This window comes from Atractosteus spatula, chromosome 11 (genome assembly GCF_055471065.1).
Source record: "Atractosteus spatula isolate fAtrSpa1 chromosome 11, fAtrSpa1.hap1, whole genome shotgun sequence".
Classification (NCBI taxonomy): Eukaryota; Metazoa; Chordata; class Actinopteri; order Semionotiformes; family Lepisosteidae; genus Atractosteus; species Atractosteus spatula.
In genome coordinates this window covers 43,747,383-43,767,952 of record NC_142716.1, presented here as the reverse complement: position 1 = coordinate 43,767,952, position 20,570 = coordinate 43,747,383, and the positions used below count along the sequence as shown (strand labels likewise).

At 40.0% G+C, this 20,570-nt stretch overlaps 1 protein-coding gene across 1 annotated transcript in view; it reads left to right on the top strand.

Moving 5' to 3' along the window:
* Positions 1 to 20,570, top strand: part of gnav1 (guanine nucleotide binding protein (G protein) alpha v1) — a 45,083-nt gene that overhangs the window by 3,496 nt on the left and 21,017 nt on the right. Inside the window, exons 3-4 of the mRNA XM_088928286.1 lie at positions 11,018 to 11,110; positions 14,304 to 14,464. Of these exons, the coding sequence (XP_088784412.1) occupies positions 11,018 to 11,110; positions 14,304 to 14,464 (254 nt within the window). The remainder of the gene's footprint in view (positions 1 to 11,017; positions 11,111 to 14,303; positions 14,465 to 20,570) is intronic.

The following is a 20,570-nucleotide window of genomic DNA, read 5'->3' as shown; positions in this document are numbered from 1 at the left end:
ATTCTGATGGTATTAATCTCAGCTTTAACTAGAGGGTGTTCTGGTCTTTTCAAAGGTCTTCTGCATTGTGCTTTGTTCCACGTCGTAGAAACTATTGTTTTAAAAGATGACAAATGTAAAGGAGAGTTTTTTGTTCCCCAAAAAGCTGGACATACTAAAATTCACCATCATTATTTGTGTAAAGAGTGACATTACTTTATCCTATAAAGTGAACTCAACAGATCAGCTCCGTAGTACTTAAATGTCAGGAATAGGTATTCCCAATCACCACATTCCCAAGTAGTAAATGTGTGGGAAAGAGGGCAGTAGATAACTACACAAGAACATTAGTTGGTTAATCACAAACTCTGATTCCTGAAGTGGAAGACCTATCGTTAATTAAACAGGTTAATATCTAATTTAGCCAGTGTACCTTCAGGTAGTAGTAAGATGTTAACCTGATGTTAGCCTAACCCTACAGGACATTTGAAAGGGACAGGAGCTATGTGTTGGGGGGAAATAGAATAAATGGTTCAATCAAAAGGGGGTTTAGATTTGATATGCAAGCATTTCACTGTAAAATACGGATACACACTTTGTCCCATTAGAGCAATCCATGCTGTAGGTGTTGCTGCCAAGTCCAAAAGAAACCTCTGAGTGCTGAAAAATCTCCAACTTCCCTGCCAAATGAAACGTTGAGAAGGATAGAGTGATGTCTTGGTTCTTAAGTATTTGTCAATGTGTACAGTTACAGTCAAATGTGTTTACTTACTTGCAGACCGGTCAAGAGAGGGCAGAACAACAATTGCACTTGAGTTCACAAGGTCAAATAGGGTGGGAACTACTCAGAGTCCAGGATGAGGAATTTGAATCCTTAGGTGTGTTTACATTAGCAGAGAAGTGAAGGAATGAACATTCACAATCGTGTTTTAGTATAGGTTTAAACACTATGTTCTTTTGAAACCTATCCCTTCATTGTCTCAAAAAAATTGATGTCACCTTGCAGACACAGCCACAGTATTCAGCGGTGGAAATGCATTGAATGTATATCTGAAACCGCTGGAGAAAATTCACAGAAAACATGGCACGCTCGCCAACAATGTCTTGAAGCTGTTGCTTTCCCATATTTCAGTCTGGAAATTGAATTCAAAAGAATGGTAATTGTATTTTTTTGCTTTTATAGTACTTTGTGGTGATGAGTCTGGTCATTTGTAAATTGACATGCGGTGAGTTCCACAGATCATAGCAGACGTAGTGCTGAATGGAGGAGCTCTTTCTTGCCAGTTTGGCTCCTATAAAGTCACAGCAGTCGTAGTTGTTCCAAGATCTGAGAGCACTAAGACTCCTCAATCCCAGTGCTACTGTATGCTGGTAGCACTCAGTCAGTGGTGCTGTGCTGCTTTGGACACCCTGGCCAATAGGCAAGTGGGATTCAGATTCCTTTGAATAGAAGCATTTCTTTAAAATACAAAGTGTGCATGCTTAGGCTTCTATCCTGGAGGACATCCTTCCTGCTACATATAACTTCACCTCAATGGACTGATTCTGGGACACGGGTGTAAATTAGTGTAGTGGAGAACACTCCTTAGACATTAAGCGCTGAGGAATGCAATACTTCTCAATAACTCTCAACCTTTTTTTTGTACCAGCAATCAGTTCCAAAAGGTCCTATAGAACACCTATAGAATTCTCCCAGTGTAACTGTGCCTCTCTGGCTCTGTCTGTGAGGTCACAGCTGGAACTGGTCAGCATTGCTCCAGGGACCAGCGCCAGTTGAAAAACTTGGTGCTGTATTGCTCAATCCATAGGGGACAGAAATCACTGTGCAGCTATATATGCTTACAGCTTGTATAACATCCAGCACACCATATAACATCTTACCCTCCACCTCTCTGTAAATATTTTCTTCCTTCTCTGTCACGTCCTTTTACATAATATAAAGTGCAAGCACGTTTGAGCAATAAATTAGTTTGAGCAATAAACTAGCAACGTTGGACCCAGTTAAATCCCAAGTCCTGGTTTGCAGCTCTTCTTGGGGAATGGAGGGGAAAATTGTCTCATAAACTAAATGGTGACACATTTGTTAATTCAAGATTCAGGAGTGGATCAAAACCCTGGATTATTTTGAGCCTGTCGTGGGGAGTTGGGTGTGGGGAGCAACTTCCAATTTCTGAATATGGCATTTCGCAATTACTGGTGTACTGTTTTCTCCAATATAAAAGAGCCTAAGAACATTGCTGGAAGGGAGAAAAAATAGATCCATGTTGTGGAAGAAGTATTGGCTGATATATACATACCATGCCGATATTAAATGTGCGTTCACGTACACCTCGCTGCTATAATAAAACAATTCACTGTTTCAGTTGTGGGCAAAGAACAGTTATCTATCTCTGGGCCCCAGTGAGAGGAGACCACCTCAGAGAAACAGAGACATCCGATTCACTACTACTGTGTCTACTGGGAACTGCCTGCAGTCAGAATGTAAAGCAATCCAGCTGTGAACTCTTCCTGTCCCCCTGTGCCCAGAAAAAGAGGCGACTCTGGGGTCTTCAGGAATGTGAAGATTAAAATTGCTCAGTACTTGCTGTGCAGTATGGAATGAAATGTTTTTTTTTTTTGGGGGGGGAGGGCCAGCACCAAAACACAGTGTTTGTCCTGGCCTCAAACAAAAAAAAATGTTCTTGGCAGGCAGCTATTAACGTACCGAAAAGATTACAATTCATGTAGAGTTAATTATTTTTGGAACAAGCGCAGAATTCCTTTTGTGTACTGAAAGTCCAAAGGTCTCTCTCTGTGTTCCCTGTGGTTCTGTACAGGAATGTGCTTTGCTGTTGAAAAAACATGGGCTTGCAGCCTGATATACAGTCCCGTCTCCGTCTTCTTCAACCCACAGAACGCACTTTCCCATTAACATGAGGAGATGAGGTGTGAACAAGTGGTGGAAGAGTCAGATGCTGTTTTCACCCCTTTTGGTTCTTCCCACTGTGCTTTTGACAAGATTTCTTCAGCATTTTATAAATTGAAATTGCCAACAACTTTCACAACTGTTTGGTTTGGACATATTTCCTTGAAACGTCAAAGGGGGCAATGCTTTAACCTCATGGTTAACATTCCAGACGAGGGAGCTTGTTTGAGAAGATTCTTCTTGAACAGGTTGACAAAAATCACACTTGGATTCCAATAGAAAGGGTCTCAAAAGTGGTGGCTGTCCCTTTTGTCTGTTTTCCAAGTTCCTTATTTTCCCAGATTAAACAGGTCCTCTGAGGTAGGATGATTTGTATTGGCATTAAAACTCAAATTCAGAAAGCATAAATATATCTTCCGTTTATCGTTGAGTTCACACCTGCCTTTGCTGGCATTTTTCTGCTCCACTTCAATGTGTAAAATAAGTTTTTTGTATAAGGTTTGCATTGAGAATAATGTGTTCACTGGTGTTCTGAGGTGTCGACAGTGTTGTTGACCCATGTTGGTGTCTGTTCTGAAATCAAAACAGTCTAAATGAACTAGTCAGCATCCACTGCCAGATTACTTTATTGAATCCAGCCAAGCTGCCTTGTCTTTTTGGCATTTTACGCTTGTAAATATTTTTGCTGAAGTGTCCTTGGGCAAGCGCTTCACCTGCCAGAGTTGGCTCATAAAGGGATCTCTTTTTAGATGAAAGTGAAATCTGGGCATATTCAAACACAACATCTGAAAAATGCAGGTGGTTGACATTGGATATCTGATGACCTGTGCGAGTTTAAGCCAACTAATAAAGAGCAGCTTTTCATTCCACAGTCTCTGTGTGAACCTTGAGTTTTTTATTATGAGTTCCTGATGCTGCAGAATGGAATCCTTTTTAAATGAGGGGCTAGTCTGATTCTCGGGGGGAGATCATTTGTGCAAAACTAGTGAAATTCGCCAGGGATCTTTATAGGATTTAGTATTATATTGAGTACATGTTTGACAGAGCTTTCTGAATTTTAAAGGGTTTGAAGAGCTCTAAAAGTTAATTGAGAGGTTCACATTTTTATGACTTTGTCTTTGAGTATGTATAATTCAAACCCTTAAAAGTTTACAAAGAGACAACTGAGTGAGATGATAGAACCGACTGGGATATCGGAAGGGTCCTGATGTTTCTCTTCATTGCTATAAATTGGAGTACACTTTCAAGCTTCCTGCTGTAACGTTTGCTTTCAGTAAACAGAGGATGATCTGGGTGAGGCTGTTGTTTCACATTCATGACCAATAGTCTCTCTACTGTGGAAAGTCACTCATTGTGCTTGTCTCACAACATCCTCTGGTTGCCAAAAAAACACAATGAGACTGTCACGGTGCCCTTCCTGGATGAAACAAACAAACAAAGCGATCTCAGTTGCTACTGTTACCGGTTCGTTTCAACTGTAAAACGAGTAATGTTGAGAAATACCACTCACATTAGTGTCAGCCATCAGCTATCCTACAGAATAATGTCAACAACACTTCGTCAATGTTAGCCCAAAACACCTTTAAAACTGGATTTGTTGTTTTTTTCTACAAAATGCCATAAAGATGCAACTACTATTACATTTTCTGCTGTACAGTGGCAGTTGTGTGTGTGTGTGAAGAAAAAAAAAACCTCCTTTTAAATATGACCTTAAACACATATTTTATTCTTCCCCCTGCTTTTTGTGAAAAAACAAAATAAAGGAATTTTCTAGCTCTTATTGGGGTTCTTGAGTATATATGTAATCTCAAGGAGACAGAAAAGTCAACACTCCTCCCCTCTCAATATATAGCCTACTGTGGTTTAGGAGCTTTTTATGTAGTTAAATTAATTTCACATTGCTTAGAACTTGTGAAGTGCCATTGAAGTTAGTGTTAGCCATCAGCTATCGGACAGAATCAAACTGTGCAGGCTGGCGTTACTAAAGGATGGATGTAGTTTGAGATCTTTCCAGTTTGGCACATCCTAATTATGAGGAGTGTGGACACTTTAATAGCTTTAAGTGCTTTGCCTCCCCACAAGCTTGAATACAAGAGTTGCTCACAATTGAAGGCTGTCAGCCAAGATAATGACTGTTCATGCTTCATTGAGGTCTTTTCTCAACCTCTTAGTTAAAAAACTGTGGCTCTGTGGCTGCTTCCCAAAATTCTCAGCTTTCTCGATTTAAGCTTCCTTACAGCAGTACCTCTGAAAATAGGAGGCATGCATTTCTGTAAAAAAAAAAATATATATACTGTCCTTTAAGGTACATAGTTTTTTTTTTTACTGTGGAACAATCGTTAAAGTATTGGTTTATCGATTCCTGATCTTATAAAACACTTAAACACCAGTGAGCCTTGTAACAGCCTTGGTCAAATAAGAAAAAACACAAGGCAAGTCAACTAAAGGGATTTCTTTAGATTATGTTTAAATATAATTGTTTTTAACAAGGCAAACAGAATTATTGTAGTTATTCTATTGAGTGCTCCTTACTTTTCTCAGTAATTTGTATTAATACTGAGATCTAATCGTTAGTTTCAACACCAAATAAAATCAGGTGTTCTTGTTGCTAATGCTACAACAGCCAACTAGTTATGAATGAACAGTTCTACCTAGAGCTTGTGTGGCTTAAGGCCACAAAATATTTGTTTCTGGTGTGCTTTTTTTTTGGTAGGCTACGTGTGCTGTAAATATGACCCGATAGTTTTGGGATATGATGTTAAAACTGATGGAACCTGTTCAGGTCTCCACAGCCGTGAGGTGATGAAACTGTGGCACAGTTCAGATGTGGGTTGGTGTGAGGACAGGGAAACAGTTCTCGAGATTGGACTGGTTAATAATTACATAAGAAGGCGGACCAGTTTTGCGGCATTCCAGATTTTTTCATTTACAGTTAAAAAAAACAAGTGTATTATCAGACTTATTCCAAGACTACATAGAAAACCATATCTTTGAGATGCTGTCTGTGTAATCTTGTGAGGACAGTAGGATATTCTTGGGAGTGGTGGTTTGGCATGCAAGAGAAACTGAGCATGAAAGCAGTGTTTTTTTCCTCCCTGCATAACCCATAGAGCACCCACTTCAAAGCCTGCTGCAAATAAACTGTTATTCACTTAATTATATTGAGGGTATGTGAGACTTAGTGGGGGAAATGCATTGCTTCTCATGTCCTAACAAGATTAATTCATCTCCTGTAAGCGACTCTGTGATCCGGAGACTTTCCCTCTAAGACCTCACAAGATGACGTGTGGAAGCTGAATTAGGGTTAAAAGCAGAAGATCACCTGAATAACTCAAGAGGAAATCCCTGTCTGTGGGCACGGAAGTCGCAAAGGCTTGAGTGGTTTTTACTGCTTTATTTTATTCCAATGAAGAATATAACCCACAACATTAGTCTGTGTCCAAATCATTTTAGAACATTGACTGAAACAGAAAAGTAAACTAACCTTTCCCTCTATGGAAACTTGCTTTGCCAAGCAATGAATAAATTCAACTGTGAAAGTGAATGAAAGTGAAAGTCTTCAAGAAAAGTGAAATAAACTTGGTATAGCTCAATAATAGTAGCAATTTCCAGAAATTATAGGTTACTTAGCTAAAAAAAACAACATCAAATAAAATCCTGTAATATTTGGTGTTTCTCTCACTGCAAGAGAGGACATCTCAAAATAACCAGTTGGGAAAACCATGTCATAAAAACTGTTTGACTGAAACAAGCACATGCCTTTGCCTGAAACTGAAATGAGAGAAAAATTGCTATTTTCTGCACCAGTTTGACTAGCGTGCCTTACCAGTTTCTGAAAAAGCTTGTTTCAAACAGTATTTTAGTCTTAAATTCAATGCAGCTTTTGCCCTGGACTGATGCCATAGGATGGAGGGTTTCAGTGTTGATGCTGAAATGGAAGCCTGTGACCTCCACTCTCTTTCTTTTTATCCCTTTACAGTGGAAGGAGCTACCTGGGTTTGCCAGGAGGCCCTCAGGCACTTGCTGGGCGCTTACAAATGCATTGCACTTAAGGATGCACTGATAAAATAGAAAGACGATGAATTATGTATGTTTGCATGGTGCTTTTTATTATAACGCATTATCATACCGTCTGAATTGCAAAGGGAAAATGAGATACAGGGAGAGATGTGGACCATATGGCTGAAAGCTTTTTCCCCCCCTTCCTCTGAACATTGTGACTTCATTACTAACCACAGTGTTCCTGATGGCCTGTCATGCATCAGCCCTTTCAGGCACTGATCTCCCCACAAGCACAGGAAAGGCTATTGTTCCCATGTGAAATGAGAAACCGGACTCAAACTCCTTGAAAATGTCTTTTTTTTTTTTAAGTCTATGCATGCTCAGAAACTTGAACCTTTCTAATAGGCACAGTGAATTTCACTCATACATTTTAAAGTTCAGAACTGCAAAGTTTAGAAAATGCAAAGCATTCCGAATTCCTGCACCCTGTTGTTAATGCAAACATATGTAATCTGAGCCTTTGTGGAGGAAACAAAGGAAAGACAACAAAATTAGCTTGGCTATGTTATCTTACAGCACATGCAGCATATGGTCCAAATTTAATGGCTTCCAGGTATTCCTGGCATTCGTCTTTCTTGATTGAAATGCTGCAGTTATAAAGTTACATATGACCCGAGGGCCACGAGTGACTTCTTTGTTTTGGGCTTGTTAAGCCTAGTCCTTACACACTTTTTTCAGGGTTAATGAAACATTGCATGATTTAGCTTCAGCATCTTCAATTAGAAAACATTTGCAAAGACTGTGTAAGTATGAAATGGCTTTGTAGTAAAATCTTAAGGGGAAAAATAACTCTTCCGTTCTGGAAAATGAAACATTTGACACTAAATGCAAAAAAAAAAGCCATTATATTGGGCCACAAGAATAGATTTTGGACCGCTTTGGCTTCTTGTGTCTTTGAGGGCTGAGCGTGACCTGATGTGGATCAGCTGAAGCAGACTTGTGCATGGGATTCTAAAACACGAATAGGCCTTGAATTGCGAAGCAGAATTTGTTGAGTTGAGTAAAAGAACCGGCAACCTGTGCTGACACTGAATTGCAAAGCTGGACAGAGCTGTGAACAATGGAAGCTGTGTGGAGTTTGGATTTGCAATGCAGCCTTGCTCCACAAAGCAGCTGACCACAGGATTAGGTTAGAAGGCGGAGTCCTGACAGCAGGGGCAGGTGGCAGCAGGCGTGGTGTGGCCTGTCTGCAGTTCACCTGTGTCCTTTACAAACAAAACCAAGAACCTGGTTTAGACCCCACTGCCTTGGAAACCCAATATGCTGAAACTTTCTTGATTGCACTGAACAGAGATCAAACACAATTCTGTGAATATGAAAATAACCAAATGAAACAGAAACGATGAAGCACCTGAAGCAACTGATTCCAGCCTAACAGGTTTAGTACGATTTGTTCAAAACTTGAACAGCTTGCGACAAAGAAATTAGAAATGTAATAAAGAAATAATATACAATATTCTGTTATATATTATTGCCTTTAATTCCTGTGGGTTTAGAACGTTTAGTGCTACAGCATGCAAACTTGTGCCTGCTTTTAAAAGATTACTTAACATTAAAAGATGGCTTTTACAAGATCGCTTAAAATAATCCAAACAACAAACTGACAAGAAAATGTCTAGGCCTTTTGAAAAAAATAAGAGGGAACCCGACTGTGCTTCATTTAAAGGAGTGTACAATGTGAAATTTTAAATGATTAATTCTGAGCTTCACAGAAAACACTTACACCTCTCTTAACACACATTGCATGTAAAGCACAATTCAGCTGGCCACAGTATATACACTGACCCCACTTGAATTGTGACTTCAATATTGGAGAGAGCAAACAACAAAACTTTATTACAGCCCATCTAGTAATGTGTGCCGCTTCTCTGGTTGTATATTAAAAATATATTTTAAAGCACTTTCATCTACTTCAGGATCGCAGTAATGGAGTTGTGAAGGGTGAAAGGACGAGGCAAGCCACTGATCTTGGGATGAGCTGCTGGAGGGGGAGGCTAGCCCTCTCCAGTCTGGATTCTGCTCCACACAATCAACAGGAGCTGCTCTTCTCTCTGCTGCCGATCCCCTTCACTCAGCATGAGCTGCCTCCGTTTCCTTTGTCTTCATCTTTCTGGATCTCGCTTCCATCTTCAAGACTGCGGGTCACTCTGTTCTCCTGGCTCACTGATGTGGCACTGCTAGTCCCCAAGCCATCTTCTTCTGGGTGCAGTCCCGTCTTCTGAAACTCACCCTGTCAAGTCCTGAGCTTTCTTTCCTCTGTAGGCCTCTCCATCACCTTTTCCTCTTGACTGCTACCTCACCCTCTACCATGAATCGTGGTGGTTCTCTTCACCCCTCCTCCTCTGTTTTCCACACATTTCTTGTTCTCCATGAGCAACATTTGCCGAGTCCTTCCCTTCCACTGCAGCTGTTCTGCACAGCTCCAGGCTCTGGTTCTCACACACAGAGTGTCCCAGCTCCTCTTTGCCAGTGCTATATGCCCGCTCCAGCAGCTCATCTAGAGTAGTGCGGCTTGCCTCGTCTTTTCACATGCAACTCCCTTACTTCAGTCCGTCCTTTGGCTCCTTACTGCTGCACACTTTCAGTTCAAAAGCCCATTCCTGTCTTCTGCTGTCAAAACTGCTCACTCCTGCTCTCTTTCCTTTATCTTTGCCTGAACTCCCCCTTTCTCCTCCTCTCCTCCACCAGGATTTCAGCTGTCCCCCTTCTCTGTTTTCCGCACTTCATCTGTCCAGAGAGCACCTTTAATCCATCTGCTCTCAAACCACATCTTTCAATAAAGGTGAATCGCGCTACAGCGTATACTCATGGTGGGTTTCACACCCTGAAATTTGCTGCGTGTGTTATGCTTGCACTGTGATGTGGTTCTGAAGTGTTTTCGCCAGCAGGAGTCCTCATGTCAAAGGCAGGAAGGAGGAACCGATAGTTCTGGGATTGCAGCAATATCCCCACTCTTTGATGATAAATAGGAAAAGTGTGGATATAGAATACAAACTGATACTAATGGAGTATATAAGTTCCAGGTAATAGTTTGATATTTTCAAATAAATGCACTTGTTTTTAGTAGTGGTGATGCAAATCAACCTCGTTTCCATTTTTTTTGCGGACATTTTGTCTGTTTTATAACTGTGATTGTGCTGTAGTCTGAAACGCATGACTGGACTACAGGGATTTTATTTTTTTCTGAACTAAAATGCTGCAAGTAAACACAGTACTGTGATTCACCCTCTACACTGTATTGCACTAATGGTTAAATTCTCCCTGTAATTATCTAACTTGCAAATTACATGTATTCATTGTGGAATATAAACCAACATACTGATTACATTACTGCTCTGTATACACACTTCCTGTACATGGGTTTTAGTTTGTGATATTTTTATTTTGTTTCTTTGGCATTTGCTTTGCTCTTTCAGTTTGTGCTAGCTTTATTCAGCCATGAGCTATTTCATTATTCTTCACCTTATTATAATGGCATGATTGTTCCTCATACTAAAAGTAATGTAAATGATCTATACTGTAAGCCAACCTGGGTAAGGGTGATAGCTTAGTAAATAATCCGTATATTGTCAGGTATATACAGTATGCACACATTAACCCATTGAGCTTGACTGACAAAAGCCTGGAACCCCTTATAAAATGCCGCCTTGTCAGTGGTAGTGAGATGGGCGGCAGGGTATTTGAGTATATAACGCTGGGAAAGGAAAGTCTAAAGTCTTGCATTGATAACATAGTGAGCTGGTCATTTGGTATGGAGTTAGGGCTGTCTTTCTCCTGAATTTTAGTCATTCAGCTGTATATAACACATTCATACTGTAGATATTTTTGGATCTACCCAGTCAAGTCCAATTACTAATTATCTCACTATTAGAAACTTTTAAGGATGCAAATGCTACATTTTCACGTGCTTACAATTGAATCACTCATTAGTGCTTTGGTTTAAACCTACATTAGAGTGTGGATGTGTATTGTAATTTGTTTGTTCTTTCCAACTAATCCTTTTAAGAATTATAGAGTGTTTTAAGGAGTGAAGAAGTGTTGGCATTATCTTGTCTAATTGTTTCTCTTTAGCCTGCTGTGCTGGATAACCTGCTAACATCCATGAAGTTTGTTCTGCACGGAATGGGTGTCTTAAGGATCAATTTGGCGAGCAGTAAGAACAAGGTAAGAAGTCATCAAAGATGAAACTTTGACTTCCAATAGCTGCACAGACCATGGATCTTAATCAAGATGAAGCATCATTTGCCAATGATATTTTTGAAATTAGAAGAAAATCGGAATTTGTAATGATGAGAAAGAGAAGGTTTTGTTCTTAAAAAAATAAAGATGAAAAATGGGTTAAAGTGAAAAGACCTACGTACTGATCAGCTACAGTACATACTCATCCCGGTGAGTAATGATTGTGGGTTTATCTTTGAGGTTATTGCAATGACTCTTGTGAAAACAGTTTATCTGTGCACAAAGCTTACATTGTCAAAGATATTAGCGAAGACTGCATTAGACTTCTGTTAAAAGGAATGCATATCTAAATTGTCTCCTTAATTGCATACTCATGCCAACACCAATAGGCTCCTCAAATACTGAACACACCCTCAGTGCTATGAAGAATGCAGGTATTTCTATTTTACAGAGGTGTTTCCAGTTCTTAAACGAGGTCTACTGAGGACAAAAATCTGTGCTTGTGGCTGCTTTGGTAAAGCTAGAAGCACCACTATGTTATTATGTGTTATTTTAAGAAAGTAGAACAACACTAGGTGGCAGCTGTGCACTGCCATTTCTTTCTCATCAGGGGTACTGTGATGTTTGAGTCAAGACATTTAGCAGGTTTCTGTGGTCTGTAAACTGTGTACTTGGCTGCTGCTTCAGAGACTCATATAGGATGTTTACATTCCAGTACTGTAACTTGTATCTGCGCAGCTCCTTACTAAGTTAAAGGTTTGTTCTTAAAGGCAACATAGATCTTACTTATCCAATAATGGCTTGATTTTCTCTCCCAAGGCAAAAACTCAAAATGAGAGATTAAGGGCAGTGTTTGGGATTTGGATTGTGTATTGACTTGTCTAGGTGATAGTGTTTCACCTAATACTTATCCTTAGATCTCGAGTCTTAATGTCACTGTAGTGTTTTCGACCGTGCGTTTTGCTGCTGTTCCATGAAAATCTTGCCGCGCAGATTGAAATGTGCTCTGTTAGCGGCAGCACACAGCATGCCTTGCCACACTGAATCTGTTTGAGCCGGAATGTGGGAAGTCTTGGCGAGGGGGACTGTGAGGTTATGGGCAAAAAGGCGAAGTTGGCATACCAGGCTTGCATCACCGAGGAGCCCTCTGTGGCAACTCTGCCCTTTCTGCTCTGGTTGCAGGGTGGTGCTGCTGTTCTCGGATCAAGCTGAGCATGTTTGGATTTGAATTTTATTTAAAGTCTTCTGATTTGATGTTCATATTGATTTAAAAAAGTAAGTCACGGCAGTAAGTGCCACCTGGACAGACGAGGGAGGGAAGTGATGGATGGTACATTCTCGGTCACGATCGGGTCTCTTTTTAGTCTTTGTTAAGCTGCGCAGGTGGTTTGCTACAATGCACAACTATTTGCCTCATAAATCTTCTGTCAAGATGCACTGCTGTACGGCACAGCTCGGCGTAATGCTCCCCCCCCCAAGAGCTATTTGTCTTAACTTCCAGTCGCTCTGCTTGTCCATGGATTCTTTTCAGTGGACACAGCTGTAAGGCACTAAGGCAGTAGTGTAGAAGGCATCTTGTGTCTTGTGTTCCTGCTTTCCACTGATTCTGTTTTTGTTGTTGTGTGTTTGCAAATGTGAGCGATTCACTCTCCCTCTAAGGCTGAATACGTTTTGTGTGCCAGAAAAATGTTTGCCCAGCGTTTAACAGTTTCAAGAAACTCACTCAGGCATCATTCCTTAAAATAGTTATGTGCCATTCTCTTTGAATAAAGGAGAAATAGGGGGTTGAGGTTAACTAACAATAACAATAGCAAAAAGAGATGTCATTATTATTTTTTGTATTATTTAGGCACTTAGTTAAATTACAGCTTGTCTGCTCATTATCTTTTCATTAGGACAACAGATGCTTTAATTAGCAGCTGTTTTAAAGATGATACTGTGCAATGTAATTAAACATGTTTAAGCATTCATCTCCTCAATTATGTGCAAAAGCTAATAGCTGTGAGTTAGATATGAACTTGAAAAAGAGATTTTCATTCAGACTTAGTTGCTCGACTAATGTTAAGTGCTATTAAGCGTGCCTGTAATTATGTTTCTAATATCTGCTAATATGTTTGGGACTTTGGCTATGATAATGTTCATTGTAAAATGTTTAAAGACTGCCCAGTTTGAAATTAATAAAGAGCTGAAAGAAAAAAAATGTGGCACGCTGTTATTTGGTGCAAACTTGCAGGATCTGAATCCAGGTGCTCTTTACCATTATTTGCCTGGTGTATGAAAGCTTGGTTTTAGTAAGTTAGTTTGACCCACACGGCCCCGGCAAAACACGAAAGGGTTTAATACACAGTACTGGCTTTTGTCTTACACAAGGCGGCCACACACTTACATTATACGACTGAAATCACCACATTACTGGCGGGTGGGATTGTAGCCGTGGTTTGTTCATTTGTGCCCATTTAGCTGAAGTGCCTTGCTTGAAACAAAAACTGGGCCCTGCTAGGATTTGAACCTGCAGCTTTCCAGTTATGAGTCCAGAGCCCCAGCCACTCCACTCCTCTACAATGCTGCCACTGGCCGCACCTAATTGAGAAACCTCCACTTCCTGTTTTTGCTGCACTATTGAGGAGTCTGTTGATCCCCTCTCTGGGCACACCTTATGAATGAATGTCTGCTCTGCTTGTCCCATCCCTGCAGTAAGTCGAGTGAGTGCATGTTCAGTGCATTTTGTGTATGTGTGTCATTCATCTGCATGTGCTCTGGCTATATGTGGGTCATGTTAATTGTTCTCAGTCAACGATTGTGTATGGTACTGCTCTTGCAAAATGAGCAGGAGATGGCAGAGCTCATTTTCTCTTAAATCTCTTTGACACGCTCTCTTTTCCTGTTAAGGTGTTTACTATGAGATGACGTTGCTGTTAAAACAAAGGGAAACCTTTTAAAATACAGATTGTCTAGGTTAACAATGCACGCAGCTTGTATTTAAACAAAATGTAACTGAAAAGAAGAGATTCCTCTCTTCTGTGGTGCTTTCCAGCACAGGTAAGTCCTAGCGAGCCCTTTCTGGATGCTGTTCTTTTCTGCTTGCAGGTGTGCGCACATTTTGTTCTCTTTGGTGGTGCTTTTGTGATTTCAGCTGCTTGCTTCTTGCCCTAATAAGCCCTCGATGGCTTGTCCTCAGGTCCACGCTCACTCGGTGCTGTCCTGTGGGCGCTGCTTCGACGAGGACCAGGTGCTGTTCCCCTTCGTGAGTCACGCCCTGCGCTGCCTGTGGGCCGACCAGGGCGTGCGCGTCGCGGCTGCTCGTGGCTACGAGTACGAGCTGAATGATTCGGCTATGTAGTGAGTACTGCCCCCCTCCTCATCTCTACCTGCAGGAGAGACCCTGCCTTTGTCGAACCTCTTTGCTCGAGAATGCTGTCACATTCATTAATGGACAAGTGCCAAAAAAGTGACTTCTCCAAACCTGAAATTACGTATAAGACCCCAGCCTCTTTGACATTGAAACACATCTCCTATTTTGCTGCCTAATTAAAAAGGAATGTATGTAATGAACGGCCCCTTTGAATGCTTTTTGGCGTTTTAGTGAGGAAGGCATATCATGGCTAATTGCTAACTTTAAAGCTGTCTCTTTATTTGCTCACCTTGAACAGAATCTCGCAAACAGAGTCTGGGGATGGTGGAGTAGAGTTTGCAGGGAGGGGGTAAAGTTTTTTTTTTTCTTCAAAGAGTCTGTAAAGGTTTTTGTCACAGTGTTGATTAAAGACATCGTGGTGTCCTGGGAGTGAGAGCTGTGGATGGTGAGGAAGGCTTATCCGATGGAGAGAGACAACTGAAAACCAGAAAATTATGACTTTCATATTGCCAAATAACAAGATAAAACTCGGACATTCTGGCAAAAATTGAGTGACCGGTTGTGGCAGTGGTTCTCTGAAAGCATCATCTTAAGTTTTATGGGCAAGACTCCATAATATCTGATGTGTGTGACTGATGGCTGGTGAATTCTTCTGTTAATCCACTGTCTCAAAATGCAATTGATTTAGAATTTGTTCTTTTCAAGAATTTTTTAAACATTGTTTGAGCACAACCTATTGCTGAAGTTAATTGGTTCTAGAATGGGATGTGGAGATGAGCTGAAGATCATTTCAATCAATCTCTGTTAACTTGTAATTTCTCCTGTCTCATGTCATTTACTCATGTCATGTATACTCATTACCCAGGTGACAGAAGGTCTTTGTCTTAATCAGTAATTAGCTCCTCATTCCAATATTGTTCAGTTCAGTGTTTCAGTGGATGGCACTATTGAAAGTGTTATCTCATGGGGCAGGCAAGACCCATAGTTTAATTACAGCCATTTCTTGATTACAATCCATACTTCACGAATTCTGCTTATTCATACTCCTTATCTCTTCTGCTAGTGTAGTCTTGCCAATTTTTAAAAAGAAATACCCGTGATTGCTCTTTGAACACTTGTCATTTTGTATGTTCAGAGTTCAGTATTCGACAGAGAAGGAAACAAAACAAAAAAAAGCCAGGGTCATTGAATAGCACAGAAAGACCATCCTACTCATCAGGTCCAGCTGGCAAGAAATTAAAACAGACTTACTAGTTTCACTCGACTATAATATATTTGAAGAAGGCTCCACGGCCGAAACGTTGTGTTCTCTTTCTTCTTTTTTTCAGCATGGAATAAACCTATTACTTGTTCCTTTGCAGCCTACGCATGCTGACGCAGCTACCCACCTGAACTATAATATTTGTTTCAAAAACATTGTGCACAATATCAAAAAATGAGAAAAACTTCTCTGCCAGATTTCTTTTCTTTTTTTAAAAAAAAACCTGAAACTTTAATGAAATTAAATTTAATTAAACAAATGTTTTGAATTGAAGATTGTAATGTTGGCTTTAACTTTTTTCTGTGCTCAAACGTATGTTAGGGTTAGGGAAAGCCTGTCCTCTCTATAGCTCCGGTACTCCCTTACATAAAAAGGCAGCAAATGTAGCTGGAGAAAACTGAACCCAATCCACAAGGCAGGTTGCTAGTGTCTGCTGAATTTACGATACTGAGCGTTTTATCCGTAAAAAAACGCTTTCACAATTATGGTATTTTCCCCCGTGAACTTTAGTGACACAAAACTAAACTTGCACAACTTGTTCAAATAATTTATACCAGCAGTGCGAACAAATCCCATGTTGCCATCAGGGCAGTGTTGCTATAGACTTTTTCTTCAAGCGCAGTTCATCAGCTGAGAATTTGTGTTTCTGACATTTCAGAAGGAATGTTTGCTTCTTGGAGTCTAATTGACAGTTAACAATATAAAGCAAAGCAGAAAGCCAATTAAGGCCAAGGCAAGATAAATTTGATGTTGGTTTGGTGATGCACAGAGTAAATGTCACTTAAACACAATTTTTTGTTTTTTAAAGTCTTTTTTTATATATATGCAAAGGTCATTTGCATTATGCTACAGCCATAATATAATCAGTTATATTATCAGTCACCGGGGGTCACTTATCCGTTTTGAAAAAATGACAGCCATTTTAACAGAAAATGGCACAGAGGTTGTGCCATCGTTGGAGCATTAATGTACTTCATTATTAAAAACTGCAAAAGGGTATCTAGTTTGAATACCTGTCCCGGAATTACTCTTGTCAAAATGAGATGTTATTTATACCATAGGTTTCAGACAAATAGAATGTTTGTTTCTGTTTAAATACCTGTAACTTAATGATCAATTTCTTAGTTATTGCTGTCCTAACTGGGCTTTTCAAGGCGTTTATTAAACGGTAAATCACACATTGGAGATCCAATATATATATTTTTTTGATCACAGCCGCAGTCACTTGGAAGCCTACAGAGAGTGACAGCATGACAAATGATGGAGATACCTCTTTTGGAATGGAATAGCTTTTCCATTCATTTACAGCAGAAAAATGTTACTGCAGAGGCAGTGTCCTCAAACAAAGTTGCTATGGAGCATGTCCTGATGCAACTGCAGTTCGACTGCAAAATTACAGCAGAGCTGAAAGGGAATAGCTTCTGGTACAATTGCGCATTAAAAGCTTACGCAGAAACAGGAAACATGGAATTGTTAAAAAATAAAGAAACCCCTCCACGCACTTGGTGGATTTAGAACTCGTGTAAAGTAAGCGTTTCCATCTTGCCATTTCCATTCACATCTTCAATATAAAGCTAAAGGTTTCTAAGAAAGGTGAGACTAATACAAAAGTGAGCATGACCTACAGGGAAAAAATGTCGTCATAAAATCATGACACTAACAGAAACCGAGACCTGAGAGAACAAATGTGCTGTAAACTTCCAAATAGATGATGGCTCTTATTTTCAAATGCACAGTAGCTGAGATTATGTATTTCTGTATTTCACTAAGTGATAGTATAAGTATTTAAAGGTGTTTTCTCATTATAAGTAAGAACTCCAGAAAGCTTATAAATAAAAGCCCTCTTGCTGGTTGGTTGCTTCTAGTTTAATGATCCCAGGATCCCTGTGAACTGTTTGTTGAAGGCTTCGATGGAACCAGCTTCAACAACATGATTAGGCATTTGCTATTTCGATTCCTACAGTCTTCCGCTCTGTAAAAAGCACTGTCTCCTCTGTCCTGAGTGCTCACAAGCTTAATTTCAGTTACAGTAGCTGCTGGAATTAAAAATGAGTAACACCCTGAAAACACTGGACAAACAAAATACAGTAAATGCAACTCACAACTGGCAGCCCACCGAAGCTCAGCAGGTGTGAGCCTGGTCTGTACCTGGATGGGAGACCTCCTGGGTTGCTGCTGGCAGAGGTGTTAGTGCGGCCAGTAGGGGGCGCTCACCCTGCTGTCTGTGTGGGTCCTAATGTCGGGGACACTATACTGTTAAAAGGTGTTATCGTTTGGATGACTGTAAAACCGAGATCCTGGCTCTCTGTGGTCATTAGAAATGCCAAGGCGTTTCTTGAAAAGAGTAGGGGTGTTCCCCTGGCGTTTGACCAAAAATTCCCATTGGCCTTTACCAGTCATGGCTTCCTAATAATCCCCGACTCTGAACGGAGAACTCTGTTCTCTCTCCACTGAGGACTGATGTGTGGTGAGTGTACTGGCGCACTCTGGCTGCCGTCGCATCATCCAGCTTTGAGTGGAGTGTCCAGAAAAGCTCTATATAAGTTTAAGGAATTATTGTTAAATGGCTCATTATGTTAAATAATAGCTTAGATGGAATACCCACAAGATTGTATCTTTTTTTGTAGCTTCGATGGCATAAGATCTTTGTTTTCCAGCCACTTTTGATTTTTGTCCTCAGGGAGAAACTGAGACTGTATAATTTTTTCTGTGGTTTCATAGTTGTAGATTGCTTGGGGCTCCAGGTGGTATTTAATCACGTCTTCTCATTTAAGAGGATTACTCTCTGGCACTTTGAGGGTACTTAGACATGCTTCTTTTGTCACAGCCTTCTTCTTCTCATTGAATTTATTTTAACGAATGAAAAAGCCAGGCATATTTCACACACACCATGTTTCTTTCTGTTGCATGACAATGTGAATACTTCCTTTGGAATTCTGCAAGGCATCTGCATAATTTGTCAGGGTGTTTTTTTTTTTTTTTGAAGGTGGAGAAAATGTTTTGGAGCTCTTTGAAACTTGTTTCAAAAGCAAATTTTTCTTTTTGGGTTTGGAGTATCCCCAGTATCACTATGCAAAAACAAATCTACTTTAATGGTTTTCTTTCACTTGTGTTGAGAACAGAAACAGATTTGTTTGGGGATTAATGAAATCTATATGAATTAACTCCATTCATAAGTCTGTTATTCCATATGGAATCTCAGATTTATTTTTCAGTGAAAGTTCTTGAAAAGTCATCTATAAATGAGAGACTGTGGTTTATTTCATCAATAGTGTAGCTAGATGTTCAGATGGGTGCATGATTGTGTGTTTGTCTCAAACAAAAGAAAAAAGAGAAGGCTTCTGGCTCTTTTCATTAGCTTATTTAAGCAACTGGTGGACCTACAACCAGGGAAACCCCCTGAGTGTCTTCTCAACAGACTGTATGTAATTAGCTAAATGAAGTGAACAAGCTTCCTGTGTTCAGCCAGTTCGCAGCCACACGCTGGCTGTCTGAGTGTCTGAGCATCAATGTGCTGCAGAGCAGAGGGATGTTAACAGCAATTAGTGCCCAGTGCCATCCAGACAGGTTTTAAATGTTGAGCATTTTTTTTCCCGTAGCGAAATTAAATCTTTAATTCATTTCTTCATATTGTGGAGGATCAGGGAAAGAGATTTTTGCTTCTCCCAAAGTACAATGAAAGGATAGGGTATGTGTTCATTATACCAGTTCACACCCGAAGAAGGCTCCACAGCCGAAACGTTGTTTCCTTTCTTCTCTTTTCAGCATGGAATTAACCTCTACTTGTTCCTTATACTGTTTGCTTGGTTCATGAAAGTCGGAATCTTGGGAATTTAATCAAGTGTGTGTCTCCAAAAGGATATTGCCTTGTCCTTGGCATGAAATATGGGACCGTGAGTTTCATTGCAGGTCTTTTGTGCTTGTAAAAGACAACCAATGCTTTATAAAATATGCTGTTTTCCTCTTGGTTTTTGTGGGGTGCATGCAGTTAGCATGCAAAAGCTGTGTTTTTTAATTTTGTATCGATTTACCCAAGATATAAGATGTGGAATTAACTCCAGACACTGATTTCTTATATAACAAAACATTTTTTGGAAGCAGAATGGAATTTATTCCACCATCTTAAATGGTGAAATAACAATTCTGGATTGAATAAGCCAAACTTCAGCGCTGTTCTGTATATCTGAGGGAAAAAGAAGGATGCCTCAAATTAAGAAAAGGTCATGCTCTCAAGTTTCACTGTTCTTTGATATATGACTGTTGATGTTTTTCAAAATGGTGGGACAGGAAGGTAGTTTCCAAAGGGAGCCTGTGCCCTTTGTGTAGCTTAAATTCAATACAAGTCTTGACACCTGTCAAAACATTTGCTACCAGATATAGTGTCTTATCTGTTTGCATGATCATAAACTCCAGTTTCCCATTTCTGCTGAGAAGCGAGTGGGTGCCTGGTTCTGTCATTGTGAAATACATTGATAGTTACAATTTTTCAGGGCAGTTCTGACTCCATTCACACTCCATTGACTCCAATTAAACACTTTAGCATGATAGTACTGCCTTTCTGCTAATTCTTGCCTTAATTTAATATACTGTTTATTATTACACGTTTCAAAAAGTTTAAGAAGCTTGAAAATGTGGAAAGATGATTTTGTTTAACACTTTGTATTTCAAGGTATCCATTAAAGGTGGAATTCTTTTTGTCTCCCTTTTGCGTCTTACTACAGCAGGAGAAAATAAACTATCTCGGGGACCAGGTGCTGAATATTATAGTGTGAGGGACAACCATTTAGCAAGCTGTCAGACGTGGAGGGAAAAGAACAGGCAGATTCATCATT